The sequence below is a fragment of the Gadus macrocephalus genome, chromosome 16 (assembly GCF_031168955.1).
Source record: "Gadus macrocephalus chromosome 16, ASM3116895v1".
NCBI lineage: Eukaryota > Metazoa > Chordata > Actinopteri > Gadiformes > Gadidae > Gadus > Gadus macrocephalus.
The window spans coordinates 4,412,276-4,437,418 of record NC_082397.1 but is presented as its reverse complement, the minus strand read 5'-3'; the positions used below and the strand labels follow the sequence as shown (position 1 = coordinate 4,437,418).

Below are 25,143 nucleotides of genomic sequence, written 5' to 3'. Positions count from 1 at the left end.
GAAAGCGGCCCTGAAGTGCTGTTGCCATGGTGACTACCAACGCAAAATATGTCACGACCCCCTTTATACAGATGATACTTGAATACTGGCAACATGAAACATTGATCGCTCAAATTTGTTTGAAATCAATATGGTGTAAGATTAGGTGTTTTAATTAAATGTTAATATCAATAAGAGTATCATTGGTACAGAGAAGGCTTGATCCATAATCACTTCACCCTTTATTCCTCCAGGGAAATGTGTCTACCCTTAGCCTGTTTTTCTTTCAGAGTACGCAGGGCCTACGCTGGCATTAGAAATAGACACAGGTAGAGAGATAGTCAGGTAAACGTCTCGAAAGAGGGAGGCCTTTTAAAAACGACACAAAATTTAATAAGTCAGATTTTATACTTTTATTTGTATTTTTATAAAAACTGATAATGACCCTTCCCTCATCTGAATGAGGTTCAGTAAGCAACATATTTTCGGCCTTCACAACTTGCTGAAAGGTTAGATAAAACGGGTCTGTAGTGCCTCTGTATGAGCTTATTAGATTTTTGTCCGCTCCCAGCTCATTTCTGACCAACCACGACATCTTGTTTGTGATTGGTTCGGGGAATCCCTCTTGTCTTTCAATAACAAGTGCATGAAAATGCAGCACTCCTCAATGGTGGAGAGAACTGGGAGGGAGGGATCAGAGATCGACCGTTTTTTTTGCATTGCACCCAGAGGCCTGCACAGGCTTAATGACACCTTGATGGTCTTTTCTAAGAATCTCCAACCACCAAATCTTTAAGAATTAAAGCACATTGCAGCTCAATCTGACTGCAGATACGTGACTCTGTGAAGGTGTGAGGTACATTTATTAGTCAGATAAAGGGTACACTGATTCATGTCACAATTTGAGAGAGGTAGTTATTAAATAGTGATTATATTGTGTTCTTACCATCTACTGAATCAATGACCTTGATAATTCATAATGAACTGACTTGTTTAATAATGTAATACAATTATTACACTATTAAGGCAAACATCTTTGAATTGACATATAATGTCATAACTTTTGTGAAATGTATTACTGTATTACCTTATGCGCCAAAAGTTAATAAGTTATACTCTCAACAGTTGTATGAAATTATTTACCACTGTAACATTATCAGTTTTTATGATTTTTTTTCATTGCACACAATTTTTGCATTTCACCTTGTAAGTTCCTTAATAACTTATGACAGGCGTCCAAATTCTTTCCACGAAGTACAACAGAATATTAGCTCGGGACTCAGTAAGGGAGTAATGTTGTGATGTGCTACATGCGTGAAACACATAAACACCAAGAAAACAAACAAAGATCTCAGCATTGTGCACATAACTTTGTGCGTGATGACCCGATACTAACTTCAGCCAATCAAGATGATGCAAAGACAGAGATGTTTGGCTACTATTTAAAATGATCAGGAGGTAGGATAGTGTATTAGGGTAATGGTGTTCCATTCCCAGGTACTGTGTTCAATTCCCCTATCTCCACTGCCAACCTATGGGCCTCCTTGTTCTAAGATGCCACATACCTGCTCATTAATACAGTTTATATAGAATTCACTGCAAACTGCTTTGGATAAAAGTTTCTAAGGAAAATGAATAGTAAATGACCTGTCACCTGGCATCAATTTGAGGATATAAGTTAAACAGACAACCATGCCAGATGTGAGCCTATGAGAACCACAGAGGGCGGGGTGGGGTGATGAAGCGGAGATAGCAGCTGATGTTTCTATAGGACAGCTTCAAAATTGTTACATGAGAAGATCAGAAAATATACAAGAGACTAGAATGAATAGTAAATGTGTGCTTGAGTGTGGAAGGAATTTGTGTGTGTGTGGTTGGGAGGAGTGTGTGTGTGTGTGTGTGTGCGCGCGCACACACACACACACACACACACACACACACACACACACACACACACACACACACACACACACACACACACACACACACACACACACACACACACACACACACTGCCTTCTCACCCATTAAAACAACCACACACAAAACGACAGACATTAGTAATGTCTTGGGCGTACATTAAACACAAATAAGAAATTCACTACTCCTTGTAGATAGGAGATAGGAATTCTCAAATTGGTTATGGTTAAAACAACACGTTTTGTAAGGAAAAGATTAGAATCAGAATTTAGAGTTGAAGTCGCATTAACATCAACGTTAAATAATGCTCATCGTCGAATATTTACTGCGTATTTTGTAGTTAATAAGACACAAAGCTTAAACATTTGCTGCCTGAGCAGTTTTCCTCCAATATCTGACGTGAGTTAAGTAAATAATCGTGCGCTGCACTGTGCAAAGTGGCCGCTAGATGGCAGTCTAACCCTGGTAAAGGCCCCACTTAATATTCTACAAAATACATCGGCCTGTCGTATATTCGATCTACCTAACCAATTTCAGTTAAAGGCACCCAGTGCAACTTTCGAGGCTTAAAAATAAACATTCAATTTCTAGTCTTTTTTACACGTAGTAAGTTTCAATAACTCCATACCATTACATACCGACATTTAAGCAGCAAAGATGAGACGTCGTTGTGTGGTGAGAACTGATACAAAATCGATAACAACAACAATGCCGCCATTTTCTTTATTTTTTGTAACCTACAATAAATAAAGCAGGCTTCCAGTCAATGGAAAAATGGCTTCTCCCCACCGGCGATTGTTGTTGTTTACGATTTTCTATCAGTTCTCACCACACAACGACGTCTCATCTTTGCTCCTTGAATGTCGATATGTAATGGTATGGAGTTATTGAAACTTACTACGTGTAAAAAAGACTAGAAATTGAATGTTTATTTTTCATTGAATGTTTACATTAAGTTGCACTGGGTGCCTTTAAGCCTGAGAAAGCTTTTTTTCTCCACGGACCTTATTAATTAAGAGTGAAAAACGGAGAGGGTTGATAACTTGTGTCCCCATTAGAATTTGACAAAAAAACTGAACAGTAAGCATTTTCCCCTGTCTTGGAACCTTCTGCCATATTCTCCCATATTTCTGATGGTAATCATGTTTAGCCCATTTTTGCGCCTCATCAACCTTTCCGCCGGTGTTCTACCAATTTATGCTACCTATGAAATTGTGCTACCTATGGGTTCTGCGCATGCGCACACCTGAATAACGATCCCGCGTCCACAACCGTCAATTAGTGCTACTTTTTTGGCCGATGGTGAGTATTTTCTTTAAAACATGTTTTTAACTGTGCAATAATCCTACAAATATGTTTTACATTGCACCTCTTGTCCTTACAGGTCATTTTGACATGTAAATATGTGCATGTACACGCTGACGTTGCTGCTGACTGTCGAAATGAGATGATGTGTTATATGTGTTATATTTACGGGACTTGGAGCGGAGAAAGGTGGTGGGGGAGGGTTGCGACGACGACATCTCGTCATGTTGTAACAAGATTTGTATCGTGTGATATATCAATTCGAAATACTTGTGTGTTATCCCTTGTTTGTAAAGCTATGGAGAAAGGTGCAACGAATTATTTGACTCCGGGAACATTCCCGGCTGGGTAGGATATCTCCTAGAAATTAAACCTGAGTAAGTAGATTTCAAAATTCACGTTAAAGGGTGAGTTTCCAAAATACATCAAAATGTTAAGTGTTTTACCAAACCGGTCCTGACGTCACAGTGTCTTATGCAGCTTGAGGTCGGAGCGTTGTACAACGTTCACATGCAACAAGTTCGAGGAGACAAAAAAACAAGGATTGACCTCTGTTTTCTCTAATTGACGGTCTTATTTTTTTTTAACAGTTTCAAAACTCTGTTGAAGATCATAAAATACATTCCACTAGACTAGAGCGTCGACACGAGCCCTCCCGCGCTGTGGTCATCTCATTCGACCACCAGATGTCACCAGTCAACCAGACTGTGAAGGCATTCAACACAACGCCGAGCTGATGCTTCACAGATAAGTAAATGTGTGTGTGGGGGGGTGGACGCAACAAAAAAGCGTGTTGATTTTTGTTTTAAACACATCTGGACAACGTCTTAGTTTTCTTGGGTCTCTGATAGCGTTTTTTTATTGAACGTTGTTTAGAAGTCCTTCCAGAGCCCGGATAGCTCAGTCGGTAGAGCATCAGACTTTTAATCTGAGGGTCCAGGGTTCAAGTCCCTGTTCGGGCGAATACGTTTTATAATGGATAAATGTTGAACGCCTCTGACGGGAATATTTGATTGCTTTAAAAAGGGTTAAGCCAAACCGTTCATGGGTTATGGTCTTGTAACCAAATCAGCAGAATTTATAAACTAACAAAATGAAAAAGTAAACTACGAGGTTTGGTATTACAACACTTAACACACTTAGAGGTTAATAATATACTATATAAACACACACATATATATGAGTATATCTATTAAGATGTGATAAATATGGATACGCATAGAGACATGAGCTGAACTGAAACTGGCCACTAAAACTATATATATATATAGCCTACTTCTGAATGAACTAAGTTCATGTTTATAAAGAACAATAAGTAAGGGATAATCCTCGAGGTGTCCATTATCAGGAATTAATAGAAGGAATTTCAGGAGGCCTGAAAACAAATTAAGACTATTCATTTATAATTTCATGCGTTTTACAATCCAAATATAACGTTTTTTACGAGCCATAACTTTGTTTCCCTGGTAACGCCTGAGGGTTTGACTAATACCTGGAACAATCATTACCCTCCCGTAAGGTACTGGAGGAGTGATCAACGGAAACGTTGATCACTCCTCCAGTAAATAGGACGGACCTTAGCTACGACTCGGCAACGGGAGGTATTCTAGTCCGCTCAGCTATGAGCCAGAGTGCTAACGTTATGCTTTGTACATATTTATAATTCGAAATTCGTCCCAGCCTTTATACCACAGATACTCTACGGCAGTGGTTTTCAAACTGTGGGGCGCGCCCCCCCTGGGGGGCGCCAGAGTTCTTCAGGGGGGGCGCGACGTGAGAAAAAAATAAACCCGAAAAAAAACCTGAAAGACGATGATTCAAATCATCAGTCGTACTTCAACTGTAGAAGTAACATCAAATTTCAACCGTTTATCTTCGTGCAAACCATTTAACAAATCTACACACTTGTATCTTCAATAATATCTAAACAGAATTTCGATATCATTTAAAATGTCTTCAGAATCACAGTTTTAGTTTCATACCGCTTCGTTTTCAGCTGTTTTCATTGAAGACGTCAGCCCATTCTGATACACCTACTTCTAGACATCGTAACTTATTCATTTTCAACCGTTTACCATCGTTCAAACCATTAAACAAATCTACACACTTGTATCTTCAATACTATCTAAACGGAATTTTGATAGCATTTATACTTTTTTCAGAATCACAGTTTTAGTTTCAAACCGGCGTCGTTTTCAGTTGCTTATAATAATTTAGGTCACCATAGCAACGCCGGTAAACAAACCCCGCCGAATAGTCGAATCTCTGGACTGAAAAAGCAGATCTGATTCGACTCAGAAAATTCAGAGTCGGGGACCCTGAATGAATCTGTAAACTGGCAGTTTACACAGATAAAGATGTTCAAATGTATTTAAAAAAGGTTAAGCTAAAACATGCTAAGATAAAGTTGTTAAATTGTGTTGTTTAAAAAGATGTTGTAATGTTTCAGAAATATGTTTAAAAAATATGTTAAAAAATTTGTTCCAAATGTTTTAAAATTATGATCGGAGATGTTTGAAATGTGTAAAATAATTAAAATAGCTTTCAAAACACAGGTATTTAGAAAAAAAAATGGGGGGGGGGGGGCTCAGCTGAATTTTTTTCTCTGAGGGGGGGCTCACTCTCTCACACTTTGAAAACCCCTGCTATAGACCGTAGAGCAGGGGTTTTCAAAGTGTGAGAGAGTGAGCCCCCACTGAGAGAAAAAAATTCTGCTGAGCCCCCCCCCCCCCCCCCCCATTTTTTTTTCTAAATACCTGTGTTTTGAAAGCTATTTTAATTATTTTACACATTTCAAACATCTCCGATCATAATTTTAAAACATTTGGAACAAATTTTTTAACATATTTTTTAAGCATATTTCTGAAACATTACAACATCTTTTTGCGTTTTTAAACAACACAATTTAACAACTTTATCTTAGCATGTTTTAGCTTAACCTTTTTTATTTTATTTTTTTTTGAAAGCTATTTTAATTATTTTACACATTTCAAACATCTCCGATCATAATTTTAAAACATTTGTAACAAATTTTTTAACATATTTTTTAAACATATTTAAATGTTTGAAACTAAAACTGTGATTCTGAAAAAAGTATAAATGCTATCAAAATTCTGTTTGGATAGTATTGAAGATACAAGTGTGTAGATTTGTTTAATGGTTTGAACGATGGTAAACGGTTGAAAAATGAATAAGTTACGATGTCTAGAAGTAGGTGTATCAGAATGGGCTGACGTCTTCAATGAAAACAGCTGAAAACGAAGCGGTATGAAACTAAAACTGTGATTCTGAAGACATTTTAAATGATATCGAAATTCTGTTTAGATATTATTGAAGATACAAGTGTGTAGATTTGTTAAATGGTTTGCACGAAGATAAACGGTTGAAATTTGATGTTACTTCTACAGTTGAAGTACGACTGATTTGAATCATCGTCTTTCAGGTTTTTTTTCGGGTTTATTTTTTTCTCATGTCGCGCCCCCCCTGAAGAACTCTGGCGCCCCCCAGGGGGGGCGCGCCCCACAGTTTGAAAACCACTGGTCTATAGCATATAACCATGTTGTCTGATTACAGTTTAATTCTTTTTTCACAATTTACCAGCTCTTGTTTTGAATACGAATCACTGCGCCATTCGTTTCAATTTGTCCAAGCCTTTATACCACAGATACTATAGGGTCTATAACATATAACCGCGTTTTCTGATTACAGTTTCATGCATTTTTCGAAATTGACCAGCTCGCTTTTTGAACAGACAATTTGACTGGAACTACTAACCAGGTGTCCGTATATCATGGGTTAATACAGACCCTGCAGCTACTCAGAATTGAGTATTCCCCCAGACCATGGTATAATGTAACATAATAAGTGGTTTTATTGTATACAGTCTGGTTTTGAAGCTCCCCACCTCTTACAAACCCCAATTAGCCCTAACTCTGACCCCAACCCCGGCTATAAACACGTTAAATTATGTTAATCGTTACTGTGCCTTGTTGCATGTGTTGGAAGCCCTGTGTAAATATGACTCAGTAGATACTGTTTGTTTTCACCAGAAGTGATTTGAGAAGTAAGAACCTGTTCTTTGGGTCAAAAGGAGCCCGGATAGCTCAGTCGGTAGAGCATCAGACTTTTAATCTGAGGGTCCAGGGTTCAAGTCCCTGTTCGGGCGGACAGCTTTTAGAACACGAAAGTACTTCACTATGCAGAAGACTCAATGTACATCCAGCCCTTCCTGTACAGTACATATTCATACATTGTCCTTTATTCGCTTCTAAACAAGCACTGTGAAATTAGGATCGGTCTGGGACATCTAAATGTAGAAGGTTGGGGTTGACAATTTCCTGATGGGCGATAGCTCAATACTTTATTAATTTCCAATGGGAAATGGAGTCGTAACAGCAATAGATGATAACAATAACAGACAAAAAAATATCAGAAAACACGGGTAGTAAGAATTTAAAACACAAACTGATAGTCAATTCGAACGATATTGTCATTGACTTTTTCGGCTATTCTTACTCGCATTGATTTCTCTCACTGACTCACTTTTAAAGTCAGACAGTATTTATTTCTTCATACACTTTAGTGGTTTGGAAGTGAACGTAAGCTGCTCTTTCACCAAGGCACGTGTTGTTAAGCTATGTGGTGTGGTTGTTATAGTTAAGCTATGTGGTGTGGTTATAGTTAAGCTATGATTAAGACTGTGTGCTTTGGAACGATGATGTCATCAAGAGTTGGGTCTATTGTTTTGGTTCAGTTCAGCATGTATATGAACAGCTGGTCTAAGCCTCAATAAGAATACTACTATAACACATTAGTACTATAATACTATATTTGTTGAATGCACTTTGCAACTTTATTACACTTCACAGCTGAATATGGCAATAGACTCTTTGAAAATTTAAAAAATACAAACCTAATAGTTGTAAACCACTAGTTGTGTGCATTTCATACAATATATCAGCCTACCAGTGGGTACAGTCCACTTGGTAGGCTGGTAGGGTGATCTATAAATCATCCATCTGAGTGGACCCTCCCACTTGTGATGTCACTAAAAGAATGTGTGTGTGTGTGTGTGTGTGTGTGTGTGTGTGTGTGTGTGTGTGTGTGTGTGTGTGTGTGTGTGTGTGTGTGCGTGTGTGCGATATTGGGGTACTGCTTCTGTGGGCAAAACCGACCCCTTCCGCCTGACCTGAATACATCAGTGTTGGCTGATTAAACATCTGGTTGACATCTGGGTAACAACTGCTGCAGGTGACATAAACATGCACCTCACAGATCACACGCCGCCATGAATACTGAGCAGCCTCGCTGACTTATTAACATAACCAGTGCATGGAGGAGGGGGAGGAGAGGAGGGAGGTAGAGAAGGAAAAGATGAGGAAGAGGAGATAAGGCAGTGAGGCGAGGAGGGAGGGGCGAGGGGGAGAAAGACAGAAACTACGGGAGGGGAGGGTGAATAGGTGGCGGAGCAAAAGATGGGGGGATGGAAAAGATAAGAAGATGAGGCATGACAGGAGAGTTAACAGGGGGAGATGGTGTGAAAGATGGGAAGAGGGAGAGTGGGAGAGGCTGGACAGTCAAGGGGAGAGGAGGAGAAAGAGTGGGCGAGACAGAGGAGCGAGGAGGTGGAGAGAAAGACGAGGCCAAGGGAAACGGGAGAGAGATGGGACAGTGCAAGGGAAAGAACAAGGGAGAGGGTGGAAGAGAATGAGCGGAAGGCAGATGAATGGGAGGGAGAGAGAGAAGGTAGAGAGGAAGAGGAAAGATGGGAGGGAAAACAAGGTCAAGGGAGGATTCAGCAAGTGGGAGGGAGCGAGGGATATAGATAAGAGGGAGAGAAAGGGAGCTGGAGAGAAAGATGGGGGAAGAAAAAGAAGAGGGAGAGAAGATGGCACACGAAAATATTTAGGGAAGAGGAAGAGAGCAAGAGTGAAAGAGGATAACAAGAGTGACAAGGAAGAGGGGGATGAAGGCAGGGAGGAGTGCTTGAGGAGAGGGGGATGAAGAAAGAAAGGAGAGAGACAGCGAGGGAGGAAAAGAGGAAGCTTTTTAGTTCACAGCGTGGGTGGGGTGCTATTTAGGACCCCCTGTATTGAGGGAACCTGAGCCTCTGCTAACGAATGGCATCGGCTGTCCCGGAGAACAGCTGCATCTGTGATCGTCTTTGAACTCTTCTGCGTCTTGAGTGACTGCAGAGCGTCGTGAGCTCATCAAAGGAGAGTGGAGAGTGAGTGACAGAGATATGACTTCCACCACAAATAGAAAATGCAGTGGTGTGTACACTGCGTGCCTTGATGCACAACACAGAGTAACACAGCGGTCACGATGAGCTTCGACTATCGATGCACACATGTGTGGCACACATGATGAGCTTTCAGCGTCGATGTTGCCACTGTGTTCCTATACCTACTTGCCCCACCAGGTGTGATCTTGAGACAATGACCCCCCATTTCAAAATCCATCCTTTAGTGACATCACATGTGGGAGTGTCCACCCGGATGTGTGATGGCTAGATCAACGGCCGTTTGGTACATTCCACTGGGAGGGCCGATGGGTCGATCTGTCGTCGTACATCTGGGTGGAGAGGACGTGCCCACCTTCGGGAGGTCACTATAGGTTCATCAACACCCCACATGGAAGCAAGGCCCTTTATAAAGCTTATCTAAAGAACTGTGCTTTCAAGATTATGATCAAACAAGGAAGAACAAAGAGCTTAAAGAAAGGGAAAAGGCAGATGAAAAAACCCCACCCCATCTTTACCCTCTTGATCTAGAAGATCACAGGTAAACACACCACAGAATACTAGAACAACGCCTTTAGGGCGGAGAACTTCAGTCACTACTCTTGTGAATTTTTTCTTTCATTGTTGATACTACAGTTGAACTTATCCCCATGACAATCATGAAAATGTATTAAGTTCAATCTCACTGTAATATACTATGATCTGGGTTTAACAATGCCATAGCCTGGATAGTTCAGATGGTAGAGCCTCAGACTCTTCATCTGATGTTCTGTTGATGAGTGCTGGTCAGTCAAGTGGTTTCCATGAATCACTGGTAAGCAGTAGAACCAATAGTGGTGGTAATTTTCACCCATTACATGCAGTTCTTTAATTAATAAATCATGTGTATGTGTTCTACATTTCCTGCACCTTTTGGCAGTTAACCATAATCATTTACTGAAAATAGGCTTTTTCATTAGATAGGACCGAAGCCTCTGGATACAGAATATATAAAGTATTCATCCATCCGTCGGTCTCTCTATATCTGTCAACGGTCAGTTCTCTAATTTTCTAATTATATTTTGAACGCATATTGGCTACAATTGAACCCAGTTGCAGCATGTATTGCCTGACAGTGGAATTAGTACATTTTAAAAGACAGCTTTCATCTCTCATTCGAAAACTATGACAATTATAAAACGTGGTTTTATAATGATCAAGGTGTGCATGGGGTACTGAGAGTACTAGGAAGGAGGTATATGCTATCCCCTATGACAAAATGTGTAGCCTAAACTGATATCAAACCCATATAAATCAATATGTAATGGTTCCATAATGAGTAGTGACAATGTAACACACATATCAACGTGACCATAGGCATTGAGAAGATATTGGAGGAGAAGGAGGAGCTCCTGCATGTACACACCACCCCACCCTGGGGTCAAGAGGTCACGGGAACGATCCCTTCGAAGGAATGTCGGTCCCAGAGCTCCTTTGCATTCCCACTGAAAGAACAACTCTGCAAGACAGTATTCCCATAAACATTTATTTACAAAAACAAAAAAACAATGTCAAAGTATAGTGTGTGAATACAAAACATGTGCTAATAGGATAAAATACAATATCAGACACAACTCACATCTTGAGAGTAAACGTAAAGTTAAATAAAACTATAATCAGTTTTTTTTTGTGTATAATCCCAAATGGCTTTGTTTAAAATGCAGGCTGTGTGCTGGGTGGATTATCAGTGAGATTTATTGCGTTTTTCAGTCTGTAGTTAAGGCAAAGCTGAGCCGATGGGGAGAATGCAGAAACACATAGACTCTGAAGCCACGCAGGCACTCGCTTTGTCACAGGGCGGGTACAACATCACGACATCCACAACAGCTCCGACACTAAAAGATCATTCCCTCTTCGAAAAAACAGAAAGAGTTACATAGCCATTATACAAAGAGGATTGGTCCGTCTATTTTTTTCTGTTTTTCTTTAGAAAAAGAAACCTCAGGAGTCGTACCTGTTTTGTAAAGCTAGTGTATTTACGCTACACTATGAAACGGTACCATGGGGTTGTCATGGGAACGGTGTCAGGGTACAGTCAGGGAAAAGATGTGTATTGTGTATTTATGATACGCTGTTAAACAGTCCCTGGGGTTGCCAGGGATACGTTATCAAGGGGTTGTCCCAGTAGTTGCCAGGGTAACTGAGTGTATTTACAGTACATTGCACCGTGACACAGTCCCGCGGTTCCCCGAGAAACGGTGATAAGGGGTTGTCCAAGTGGTTTTCAGGGATACAGAGTGTACCGTTAACTTGGGCTACACTGTGAAAGAGTTCCAGGGTTGTCAAGGGAACCGTATCCAGGGGTTGTCCCGGCTGTTGCCAGGGGTAACGGTGTTGCCATGGCGCCTGGGGTTCCGGTGGGTTCTGTGCTGCGGGGGGGCCTCGCTGTGCTATACGGTTCTGTTACGGGGTCCTAGGAAGCCGAGATCTCTCTCCCTCTCTCTCTCTCTCTCTCTCTCTCTCTCTCTCTCTCTCTCTCTCTCTCTCTCTCTCTCTCTCTCTCTCTCTCTCTCTCTCTCTCTCTCCAATCTGGAAGCGTTTGGGTCCGTCATTCTGGACCCGGGGCCGCCTCTCTAGTACGGGTACTGCTTCTGTTTCTTCCCGGCGAAGCAGGCCAGCCAGGTGCAGAGCAGCATGGCCATGGCCGCCCCGGCCCCGGTGCAGTAGTACGCCCAGCCGATCTGACACGACCCTGCGCAGGCAGAGGGAGGGAGAGCAGAGAGAGAAGGGGTCAGATTAAAGCAACCTCATCAGCTAAAAGAGTACGACGTGTGTATGAACTAGTGGGTTTTGTTGTTGCAGTCCTGTGATATAAATGTGTCAATTAATGCAAGCATACATTTGGTTTCACTTTTTTATAATTGCATATTTTTTATTTTTGCCCATTTCTTCCTTTCCACTTGATGTTGATAATGCTATAATATTAATTTAACTAAGTCTGAAGGCCTCGGTTGCTGCCGTAAACCTATACATTTAGCTTAGAAACTATAAGCATTTGCACTTTAGACCTATAGGTTTTGCTTAGAAGCCTATAGCAGTAAGCACTTAGCATAGGCATGCTAGGAATGTGTTCCAAGATCTTGCAAGCTGCTTAGCATTTCCCTTCCGAGCCTCAACATTTTATTTCCTTGTGTGAAAAAGGGCAAGCCTAGGGGGGGGAAGCATGCGCCAGGCATCGCTGAACAGCCTTCTAAAACCTTCTATTCTTTGGACATTACTGGCCAATACACACATCGGTGAAGAAAATACCCTCTCATGTCAGAAGATGTCACTACCCGACTATCAGCCAACCTAAATGATGTGTCACAACTGTTTCAGAAGTTTCAGAAACAATATAATAGATGGACTCCATTTTGTCAGCATCCAGGTTTATACTGAGTCTGATCTCATTCGGGTGTCATATGACATTGTATAGGCCTCGCCTCCACCAGTGTGTTTATTGAAGTGGTTCACAACCTTTTTTGACCTTTTTTCTTTTGGATCGGAAATCCAATTAGACCCCAACTAGCATCTGATGCAAACACACACACACACACACACGCACGCACGCACGCACGCACACACACACACACACACACACACACACACACACACACACACACACACACACACACACACACACACACACACACACACACACACACACACACACACACACACACACACACACACACACACACACACACATTGCCTTCTCACCCATTAAAACAACCACACACAAAACGACAGACATTAGTAATGTCTGTCGTTTAGTTATTAGTAATGTCATCCATAATTTGTTGAACATTTCATACTTTTGCTGCACATGTCCACAAACCAGGATTAGTAAAGTACTGTCGTTTCTGAAATACAGAATGCTGATTTGCGGATTTTTATTATATTAAATTTTTCAACAATTTCGTGAAGAGTGTGATCCGGTCATATTGATAGACGGTGTAAACAGAAGTGAGAAATGAAAGGAGTCTGGGTATTAAATAGTCTGTTCGAACTGTGGGAGATATGAGGTTTAAATCATGCAAACATTGCAATGGATACCACCCTGGCCAAAAGACTCCTATCAGAGCTTAAAGAGGCTTGATGACTGCTATTTCAGTCACATCTCCAGCCTTGGATTTCTGATGGCTTCCTGAGCTATTTGGTATTCATGCTTCACATACATTTTTTAAAAAGTGGAGCTTCTTCTCCAAACTGAAAGCTTATTTGGCACCGGGGCCATCCACATACACCGGCAGTGATAAGGTATCTTGTTTATCGCTACTTAGCAAAAATAATCTTTTCAGACTATTTTTACTTTGACATTTATCAAATTCGGAACGGTTTGTACTGGGAGTTCTAAACGGATGATAATAATAATACAAAACACTTCTGTTGCTTCTGATATTGCAGATATTGCATAACAGTGTAGCATAATTATATCAGGCAAACATTTAACAGCCAAGAGAATTGCAGCCATGTGAAGATTATGAAGCAAAAATCAAGTAAATCTCCTCCATGGTTGCTCTTTGAAAGAATACTCTGGAGCAATCCAGCACATTCTACAGTGAAAACAGACATGACTTTTTCCAAAATTCCCTCAAAATGCCAAACTGATGATGTCATCCCGTTGGCAGCCAGCTTGCAAAGTGCTGTTCTCTGGCATTGAGTGAAATGTCAGGAGGTCAAAGGCATGTTAAAAAGCGAGAGAAATAAACACACTATGTTTCCACATTCACACGGATATCCCTCTGTTCTTCGGAGTGAGGACTTTTGTGTTCAACAGAAATAAGACCCTCCATGAGCCGAGGTGAACACCTGGTGTGTATGCAAGGTTAAATCTCTTGCCATGTCACCTTGAGCAAGGCATCACTGCAGCCCCAATTACACCAAGAGACAGGTGGGGTTCAGGGATCCATAAAAGGATGAATAAAGAATAACTAACGAGGAAGCCAGAGCACCTCAGTGGAGGTATAAACTGACAGATATTGACAAAATCATTTATCATGCGTCCTATCTATCATTGGTATTGATCAGTGGATGTTTTTATTGACCATGTCTCTGCTTTCAAGCGTTTAAGAATTCACCTCATGCAAATTCAATGCCTGGGTAACAATTATTGGTAATGTGGAAATGATGACCGGAGTAGCTTGAGGCTTGTATTGATTATCTCACCCAGACATTAGCGCTGAATTAAGCTATTCGAATCCATCTGTTCCCTGAAAGCCATTAAGTGAAACCGTTGTAAAGGTTAGTACACTAGCCATTATTCCATTTAAAGTAAAACACAAGCCTCCAAAATATATCTTAAGGAAAATGTCAAATGGATAAAGGCCTAGATAAATAAACAGCTAATAAACGTAGTCTTGGAGAGGGGAGAGCGTACGGTGGCAACTTAGGGACTGACTCTTAGACCCAATCCCATTTCTACCCCTTACCCCTCCCCCTTGTTTTGAAGGGGGAAGGGGTAAGCCTTACGCCTTCCCCTTCCCCCTTCCCCTTACCCCTTCAAAACAAGGGGGAGGGGTAAGGGTAAGGGGTACAAATGGGATTGGGCTTTAGGATTTTAGGGGCGTGGTCTTTACTCCCCCTCCTCGCTGTTTTGTGTGGTATACTTCCTCAAATTCCTAATCCAAAGACAATCGGCACCGATCCCATAATGTGAGTGGCCTGGCTTGGTCACATTAGTTCATGATAATTGGTCGACCGCTTGGCTTTGTTTTTGCCATGAGGGAAATAGTCTCCACCCATTAAATCGAGTTGAAGGCATAGAAGGAAATCGATAGGCTGAAATTACGCGTGATTGCAATGGATTTCACCCGACACAATTTTCCGATGCTTCCTTCACACCTTGATAACTCCTAATAACATAGTTAGAAGTCAAATATGGATTACTGTTCATCCCTTTAATGTCACACCCCGGAGGACGCAGGGATGCGGCACTTGGAGCCGGGTCTGTGTTTTTCCCCCCCCTCGGGGGGTCGAGACCCCCAACCCCGGGTCACGGGAGAGGGCTGACTCATAAGCCGTGGATATTTGATGATGCATAATTGAACCGGTTTAAAAGGTCTCGTGAAGGTCATGTAGATACCGGCAGCGAGCGGGTTCACAGTGGGCCACCATGCACACACTTTCATTGCAATGTTGATATATGGGGCGGGTGTTGATGGGGTTAAAACGATGTGTTGTTGGTAACAGGAAAAAACAAGGTTTGGGTCTCAGAAAGTTCAGACCTTAAAAGGGGGTACTAGGCCCAAAACGGGCTAGGGAGCACCAAGGTATGTTAATGGGGGGGGGGGGGGGGTCAATAGAAGTCGGACGTTTAAGGGAAGCTTGTTCTTGTGTTTTGTTGCAGGGTAGACGAGAGTTCAGATAAGCGTTTGGGGATTTGATGGTAAACTCACCCAGTTGGAACTGGTCCGAGCTGTTGTTGCAGGTCTGTCGAACCTCCTCACTGTCCCAGCCCAGGGGGTAGAGGGCACAACCCGAGCCGATCAGCAGCCCTGGAGAGAAAGAACAAGAGACACACACACGCACGCACGTCAGCATGCAGGCGGAGGATTGTACTGCAACCAGTTGTTTGCGGAGATCAGAGAGACCTTCTAGTCTCTTTACTTGTTCCACAAACACACACACACACAGAAACACACAAAGGAGCTCTCTGTCTTCTGAAATTAGCAAATACCTCAAGTGTCGGCTTAGTGCACTCTCTATTATGTTCCTTAACCAACAGAACAGCCACATGATGTTTGTTTACACAATGCCCCAATTGTGATTTCCCACAAATCATCCACCTTCTTATTTATATATATTTTTCATAATTGCATATGCAAAAGTGCAGCTTCGCCAAACAGCTCATCAACAGCAGCGGGTGAATATGCAAATTCCCCTGGCAATTGCTCAGCGGCAGAATGAAGCATTTTATGTTCCAATAATTACAGTAAAATGCTGTGAATCCTCAGGGAAATGACTCGTGTTAGCGATCAAATAGACTTATGCTGGCGCGCCGAAGCCGCCAGGGCTAATAACTAGCCGTGGTCATTACAGCGAGGATTAATATCTCCGGCGTTCACCGGGAGCCAGGGCTGCCCTGACAGGCTGTGCGTGGCTGATGGGAGCACCATCCCTGGAAGCTGGATGGCTTGGGGGGGGCAGCCCCTGGGAGGTGACATAAGTCTGTACATTAGCGTAATCTCTTTCAGTACGTTTGCCCTGGCTTAGCCCCGCTATCGGTTTGTAGAGGTAGGGGGACACTGTCGGAGGGTGGAGGACGCTGGCATTGATACATGCCTTGCTCTATCTTTCTTCCGTTTTCACTCCGTCCTCTGTCGACTTTTTTGCGATTTTAATGGAACAACTGACGGTGGGAAAATAAGCAGGTTTCACGCTTCCGCTCGGTGGGAAAAGTACTAGAAAATGACTGAAATGGAAAAAATATCCCTCTGCAAAATGGTTTGTGGGTAAAAGTATAAGATATAAAACGGAAAAATAAAAATATCTTTCAAAATACTATATAACATTTTAATATCTAAAAGTATAAAAGTACAATACAAAGTAGTGAGAAGAAGAAAAAAACGAATCAGTGAACCTACCCATTTGCCAAAACGTCTTATATAGAGTTGATCATGTTATAATTGTATTTGGCAGTTTATTTTCAGATTTAAACATCAAAATAAAATAATATGTAACCCATTCCATGTTTGCACAAGTCGTAACTTGCCATTCATGTTATTTTTAACGTTGCCGTGTTGTAATTGACTAATGTATGGTAAAACCAAGATGCTATCGTTAAGTCCAATTCACAGCCATCTCTATGTATACAGCCTAAATCCCATCACATCTGCTCAGCTCAGTTCACTCCAGTTCAGCCAATTAAAGATGGATTCTTCCCAAGGTGTCCTAGCAGCTTTAGATTCTGTTATCCCTCGTCTCAGCTGGTGGGTGAACAGGCCTTCTCATCTCCTCCTACACCAGAACTTCATCAAAAGCCAAAGAACTGTACTTGTATTGTTCACATCTCCGACTTTAACAGAGCAACTGCAGGGAAAATGGTGGGAAAAGATACAGAAACAGTGGTCCTTTATGTTCCCGGCCCGATAGGAGACTAACACCAGTAGAGACCAACGAGAGCAACATCAAACTAAATCCATGCACAAACTGCTGCTCGGAGGAGGAACCTTTTACGCCGCCTTTTAAAGTGTTCCATGTTATGTAACCTCTTCCTGAACCAGAATGCTTCCACTCAAATGTGTAACAGTACAGACACGCTCAGGCCTGCATGGTAATGTATTCATGATTAATATTAAAGCAAATTAAATATTCTCTTTCATGTGTTGTCTAACGCAGAGAGATGCTGCAGTGGGTAATCAGGTTAGATTCACTTTCCACACTAGAAGGAGGAAGAACAGAGGCGAAAGGGTGGAGCTTTGTTTTGCAAAGGCCATTCCCCCTAGCAAACACTGAAGTCTGTTCTGCATCATCAATAGTTTTTTTAATCAATGATCGATCAATCCTCATTAGCTGATCACATGACGTCCTAGTATGAGCGGGGACGGTGGTTTGGGGAAATAACAACAAAAGTCAACATCTGGTTAGATTTAAGGAAAACTGGGAAAGGCTCTAGCTGGGTTATTACCATAACAAAAGACAAACACTGTTATGTAATCACTGGGGGAAAAAACGAGCATGGTTTGTGGACCAACTGCTGCTATTTTTATAGCAGGATTATGATTTAAAACTCAATCCTACTGGTTGGCTATAAAAATGTGGAACACACATAAAACGTCCCTAATTTACCTCAATATCACTTACGTGAAACGACAAATTTCATCGACGTTATTCACGCATTCCTTATTAACTTCGTAGTTAAATAAAAACAGGTTTTTAATGTGTTTCAATCCATCCCGGCCTTCTCGCTAACACGTATATCCGTGGCGACGCCAGAGGACTGGCTGCTGCCTGCCTGCCGACGACGTGGGAGAAGATTATATACGCCCAACGAAAAAAAACAAAAAAACAAAACGGAAAAAAGCACCGTGGCACATATGTTTAACGGGCTCTGCCAACCTCAGCCAACCTCAGTGTCGTGTCATATGCTTCGCTCAGACTACAGCTCTCTCCCCACGTACTCCCACTGCTCCCTCCGAGACATTTCCTGTACCTGTTCATTTCCTGCCCCTGATACCATTAGCATCCTGTCCGCTACGCTATATGGCCGTAGCTACTGCTGGTACTCGTTACGTAAGAGTATGGCCTTCAGTCAAAGAGTGCCTGCCCCTTGACCCCCAGGGTCTTGGCTGGATAATCCCCGCACAGATTCAGGGGCTGATGCCCTCCGGCGCCTCCACTCAGAGCAGACTCGACGCAAAAATTCCCATACTAGGAACCCATACGCAAATGATATAGGCTGGATGGGTGGACGGACGGATGCATTGGGGACATGTCGACACAGATTTAAGATCATGAAACGGAAATTGACTTTTGACGTTGCCTACTCATTTCCTTTCTTTAAGTTGTTTAAATGAAAACAGACACAAGTTGGGTGAACTTGCGTCTGTTTTCATCATTCAACCCCCTATAAGCAAAACCCTGCCAAGCAATATAAATAGAAAGAATGATAATGTAGAGGAATGGATGGGCCTCTGTCAACCTCTTTTCCCCACAGTTCACTTCAACAAACCTTTCACTATTTACAAAGATGCATGTATTGCTCTTCAAATACAGTGGACTGGACACACAGTGGGCGTTATTTCCTGTGGCCTCGATATTCAGTTGGTGTAATGCGCAGTGTTGGCTAGACATTAGAATGGTTTAATATGCAGTGCTACATATTCAGAGCTTATTAAATGCAGTGTGGACTAGATGTCAAGAGGAGTCATATGCAGTTTGGAATAGACATTCAGAGAGCTTAATACTCAGTGTGGGCAAGATATTCGGAGGGTTTAAAAAGCTGATCGGACAAAATATTCGGAGGGTTTAATATGCAGTGCGGGGGCTACATATTCAGAGGGTTTAATATGCAGCTGGCGCTGGATATTCAGAGGGTTTCATAGGCAGTATGGGCAAGATGGTCAGAGGATTTAATATGCAGTGAGGGACAGATAACATTCATAGGGTTTAAGGCGCCCTGAGAGGGCTGGCTTGTAGTCGGACAGGGCGGTTGTTATGAAACCAATGCATCGATCCCTACTGGTGGAGTCCACAGCGGTGTCCTGGCAGTCCTCCGAGGACCCCGGCACTTTGTCATGCTGAACGATGGTCCCTCGGAGCCTCGGGGGCTTAACAGCGGCCGCCGTCCTGTCCGAGAGCGCCCCGCTGGGCTGCCTCTGTCCACACACGTTATCCAGAGACAAAGAGGGGCCGTTTTGCCTCAGATAGCGGGAGGTCAAGCTGGGAGTTTTTCAAGATAAGAGCGCGACCGCAACCCCCCCCCCCCCTCCTCCTCTCCCCCAGAGGCTGTGATTTGTTAGTTTGTTTGTTTGTGCCAAACCTTGGACCACTTTGGAGATGTCTTTGAGATGCGGTTGCCATGGCGGCGTGCTGAGGGATGGCCGATAGGCTTTCATCGCGCTGGGGGGGATGGGGATGGGGACCATCTCCTCTCCAGAGAGGATGAGTTTAGTGTCGGTGCGCGGCACAGCTGGAGCTGCTAGACTTCAGATATCAAGTGGTTCACGCGCCGCACCGCGCCGCGCCTAAACACACACCGCTGACTTACCACCCCTATTTCACAAAAATGTACTGTGGCTAAATTGAAACGCAGCCCACACTCTGTGGTTTTAACTTAAAGTGGTTTTTCCACTTTGATGGAAAGGTCCAGCCTGGCCTCGCATCCCCAACTTAAGATTTAATCACTAAGGATCCCGGCGATGGCCATCGGACAAAGCCTGCCAAGACATACGAGGTGCTTTAATGCGCCGGAGTCGACCCATTGTTCCCAGAATGGCTCGTGTCAAGCGTTCCTGTTCTCCTACACCTGAATGAACCACTATTTCTGCTCCCCCTGCTGAATCCTGGGAATGTGTAGGGTGGTGCTGGTGGAGCGGGGGGGGAGGACGTGGGCTTTTGTTGAGGCATCCCGCTCTCTGTCATGGACCCCAGAGTTCCCTGGCCCGCTCGGTGTGACAATAGACCCGGACCCATTCAAGGTTATTAGTGAAAAGAGCAGAAGGACACGGAGAGAGGCGTCCGCTAAGCCGAGGAGGGAGAACCGGTGGCCCAGGAATTAGGAAAGGCACAGAACGGGTTTGGGTGTGGGTGAATAAGTCTGTGCTGTGGACCTGAGATTGTGTGCATTTATGTTTTTAAGCCCGACAGTCGGTGTGCATGCGTTTGTGCATGAGCAAATCTGTGTGTGTGTGTGTGTGTGTATAGATGTTGGTAAGTGTGAACGTGTGACGTATGTGTTTGAACGTGTGGTTGTGTGTATTTGAGAGTTTTAGAGTGTGTGTGTGTGTGTGTGTGCATATTGTGTGTGTGTGTGTGTGTGAGGGGCCGAGCTCTCTCTCAGAAGATGTGAGAAGGGAACGGAAGGAGTCCCAACAGTGTGTCCTCCCTGACACAAACAAACACACACACACACACACACACACACACACACACACACACACACACACACACACACACACACACACACACACACACACATGCACACAAACACACACACAGGTAGAAACTTCACACACCTCAAACACTGAGAACAAACAACAAACAAACCAACCTTGAAAATACAAACCTTTCCTTTAAAGGCCGTGTTGCAGGGTTTATTTCCAACGAATTTAAACTGTTATTTATTGTATTTAATGTTGTTAGGTATCACAAAACGGACTGTAATACGAAAAAGTAGGTACTATTTTAGCAGTTTGCTATTGATTCTCATTTCCCCCAGAATGCATTGCATGACGTCACGTTGGGGAGACACGGACCAAAGCCGCATTGAGACCCTTGAGAGCAGAGACTAGTAAGAGAGTGTTCAGCAGATCATACAGATACATAGATAAATACATAGATATTATGTATAGTTAGTATATGCTACACGTGAACCTCCTAAGATGGCGCAATTTGATTGGTTCGCTGTCTCGGGATATTGGGCAATATCCCATGATTGACATCTCAAACTCGAGAAATAAACCATCGGTCTCGGGGGCTATTCCCCACTATTCACTTCGCCTTCGGCGAATAATTGTTGACTAATAGCCTTGATAGATAGATAGCCTAGTCAAGTCTTTATTAATACCAAACTACACAAATCGTCGGGAATTCATTTAGGTGATTCGGCTCCCACAGTAGCATAGCCTTCAAGACCACACAGAACAAGGGAGACAGACTGGACATACACAAAATACATTCACATTAAAACAAGACACGTGCGTTGATAGATAGCGAGATATACAGATAGAAAGATAATTAAATTTGTTCTATTATTTGCCTTGCGGAGCCAGCCAGTCCTGTGCGCGTATGCAAATTAGCCATGTGCATGTGGGCCATCATACATGTTATTTGTGGTTCTTGCCACCTCTTAGACGCCATAGTTCTAGTACTAGGCTACGGCTACCTTCCACCACGTCTCCCCAACGTGACGTCATCGCTGAATGTCGGTAGAAAACCCCCGTTACTGCCAAAAACTGCCTTGAACACTATTTTGGAGACTATTTTATAAATGATACACACATTTTGAGTGCTTTATGTACCCATTAATCAAAACTTCCGGTTAACCTGCACGTAGGCCTTTAAAAACTGTTTTCCTGATCAATAGCTAACTAGACGTGAACTGATAAAATAATAAAATTTGAACATCATTACGGACAATAAGAGAGATGAGATTCAATCTTATCGAATACAATTAACAAAGTGAAGACCAAAACCCCAAATAGATTTGTTTATGTAAATAGAGACTACACGTTACATGGGCATCAGCATATTACATGATCATCAGCATATTACATGGTCATCGGCTGAGGGTCAACAGAGACTTCCTCAGCTGTATCCTTGCGCTCACCAGCTCTCCTTTAAACCCTGACCAGGATCGATACGTCAGCAGATCAACAGCTGGGCAAGGTCATGTTACGCCCAGCTCATATACATAAAGCTTGCACCGAAAAAACACTAGCCTGCACCCACTACCTTCCTTCTTCTCCCCCTCCCCCCTCTGCTACCCTGCTTAGACTCTCGCTCTCTCACCCTCTCTCTCCTTCAACTGCCTCCCTTAGTCTCTCTCTCCCTCACCCTCTCTCTCCTTCAACTGCCTCCCTTAGTCTCTCGCTCTCTGACCCTCTCTCTCCTCAACTTCTTCCCTTAGTCCCACGCTCTCTCTCTCCCTCTATTTTTCTCTTTATCTTCCTCTATTATTCCTCTCTGTTTGTGTGTGTGTGTGTGTGTGTGTGTGTGTGTGTGTGTGTGTGTGTGTGTGTTGTGCATGCAATGTAGAATAGCATGTGTAACTGTAGTGCACCCGATGCAGGATTTGTACGTGTGTGTGTGTAGTGTGCACGTGACGGGAGTAATTTATACATGACTCGCAAGTATGTCAGGCTTATACATATCCTCGCCACCCACCGCATTAACATTTAAATATGTTGCCTGCTGTCACTTACATGCTAGTAGAATAACATTTCAAACCAACTGTCTCCCAACACCAACGCTGCACCTCCGAACACAGGTTGTTCGACGGCTCTTTCTGATTCGTCCAAGTTCACACCAGGTTATGACGTAATTTTCCATTGTTCTAAAAGCAGGTGGCGTCACGTCACATGGTGCTGGATTAAGCCAATCGGATGTGGCCGTGCCAGCCGTGCTGGGTTACTCTTTAATGATCTGGACCAAGTCGGGAGCCGTGTGCCGTTCAAGCATGGTCAGTTTCTAATTAAAACCCATTTACTGTGTGGAACAAACCAGAGAGTAAGCACTGCTCGGTGTGTACATGGTCGCTCTGTTCCAACGAGAGACATAAACACTCCCTCACTCTCCCCGTCTCACTCTCTCATGCCATCACTCTCACCCCACTCACCCCACTCACTCTCTCACCCATAGTCACACTCTCATCTCATTACGCTTTTTGGATATTTATTCACCATAGTGTGATGTGAGGTCTGCCTTGACTCTTTTGTCCTTTAAATCAGTCCTCAAAACATTTGTTAACAGCAGCTTTTAATTCAAAACAATATTTTTGATTTCTCTTTCTTCGAGCACTACGACTGGCTGTGTGCTATAAAAAACAACTAGTCTTGCCTTGTCACTCATCACTCTCTCACAAAAGCTCTCACCCTGCTCACTTTCTCTCCCAACTTTCAAAGTCGGTTATATTTGCATAGCCCTCAAACACAGTCCCACAGTCTCAAAAGTTTTAACCGTTCTCCCCCAACCTCACCTTGTTCTCACCCAAGCTCTCTGTCTCACCCCTAGATGGGGTCATTAAGGGTCGGTCACGTTTATATCGATCTGCGCTCTACTACTAGTGATGAATAAAGTGGCCAATCAATGGCTCACCATTAACTGCTAGGTTCATTACGTGCTGAACTGCCGTAACCACTAACTGAAGCATTATATGTATAATACAGAGAATAAGGGGCAGTGTGTTATTAATGCTTTAGTTTAATTAACAAATAACGTCTGGAGGAAATCTTTGCTTTTCACGTAGAAAAATATTATACACACTCCTCACTCGCTGCCAGAAAACCACACCTCCATGCCACCTCAGCCAGCTCCTCTCTGATCTCAGATTGCATATTTGAGGTTTGCTTTGCCCCTCATTTGTCTGAGGAACAAGAAGCTAATTAAAAAACAAAGAAACAGGGAAGAGACGAGCAGCCACACCCTGTTAGAGTCCTCTTTCTTCTCTGTCTTCTGTTCTTCTCTTTTCCGTTCCCCAACGGATGTGATTTTCTAGCGATCCTTAGAAGATGCTAAGCTACTCCTACTCTATATTTCTGTTTCAACGTAAGGATTGAGGTCGAGTAGATGCAAAGTGATCGGGGGGAAGTATCTGTGCAGAGACGACACTCTGCTGGTGGCTGTTCTGTAATTGGTGTTAATGTGTGAATAGGCCCGAGCTAAATCCCTCTGTACCCCCAATGGATAGACTGTTGAATGGTGGCTTTGGTCGAAGGCTTGGTGGCCATTGTACAGTCGGTTTTGAATTGTATTTGCCATTGTTTCTTTTTTTCCATGTATTGTCATTTGAGTCTTTTATTTTATGAAATGTACTTGCAGCGAGCGCATACAAGTGCTGGAAAGGACTTCTGTAATTCTAACCTAGCTCCATCCCGTGTGACCAATACCTTGGAGTGAATTCTGATATTATCCCTATTGGAATTTCCAGCAGAAAGAAATGCACTCCTCAGTCTGGAATTCCCATTAGAAAACGATGGAAACTCCATACATGGGAAGGAAGGGGGGCCGGGGGTTACCAAAGGAAGTGGGTATTCTCCCGAGCTCAGAACTCGACGTGTTGGGGTCTGCTGGTGCAACGGCTGGTGTAGCTGCAGTAACTAGGTCAAGTGTGATGTGTTCAGGCTCCCTGCTCTGCTCAGAGACCCTGACTTAGGCCCCGCAGCAGCGCGTACACACCAACACCACGCTGAGGCCCAATCACACCTAGCGGTGAGTGGCTCGCCGGCAAACCCGCCGGAAGTGCGTGCACAATGTGCTCCGACGCACGGGGGAAGGGAGTTGGTATTCGTGGCACGCAA

The 25,143-nt window shown here is 43.1% G+C and overlaps 1 protein-coding gene and 2 non-coding genes across 3 annotated transcripts; 2 read left to right on the top strand and 1 right to left on the bottom strand.

Moving 5' to 3' along the window:
• Window positions 1–4,093: 4,093 nt before the first annotated feature.
• On the top strand, window positions 4,094–4,166 carry trnak-uuu (transfer RNA lysine (anticodon UUU)). Its single transcript has one exon. It is a non-coding gene; the product is annotated as a tRNA-Lys (tRNA).
• Window positions 4,167–7,296: 3,130 nt separating this feature from the next.
• trnak-uuu (transfer RNA lysine (anticodon UUU)) lies at window positions 7,297–7,369 on the top strand. The gene has a single exon. It is a non-coding gene; the product is annotated as a tRNA-Lys (tRNA).
• Window positions 7,370–10,956: 3,587 nt separating this feature from the next.
• Window positions 10,957–24,142, bottom strand: LOC132474884 (LHFPL tetraspan subfamily member 6 protein). Its single transcript, XM_060075788.1, has 4 exons — window positions 24,137–24,142; window positions 19,647–19,782; window positions 15,862–16,023; window positions 10,957–12,176 (listed from the first exon to the last, which is right to left on the bottom strand). Exons 1-4 carry the CDS (start codon window positions 24,140–24,142, stop codon window positions 12,058–12,060), a joined length of 423 nt encoding a protein of 140 aa, XP_059931771.1. The 3' UTR covers window positions 10,957–12,057.
• Window positions 24,143–25,143: the final 1,001 nt, after the last annotated feature.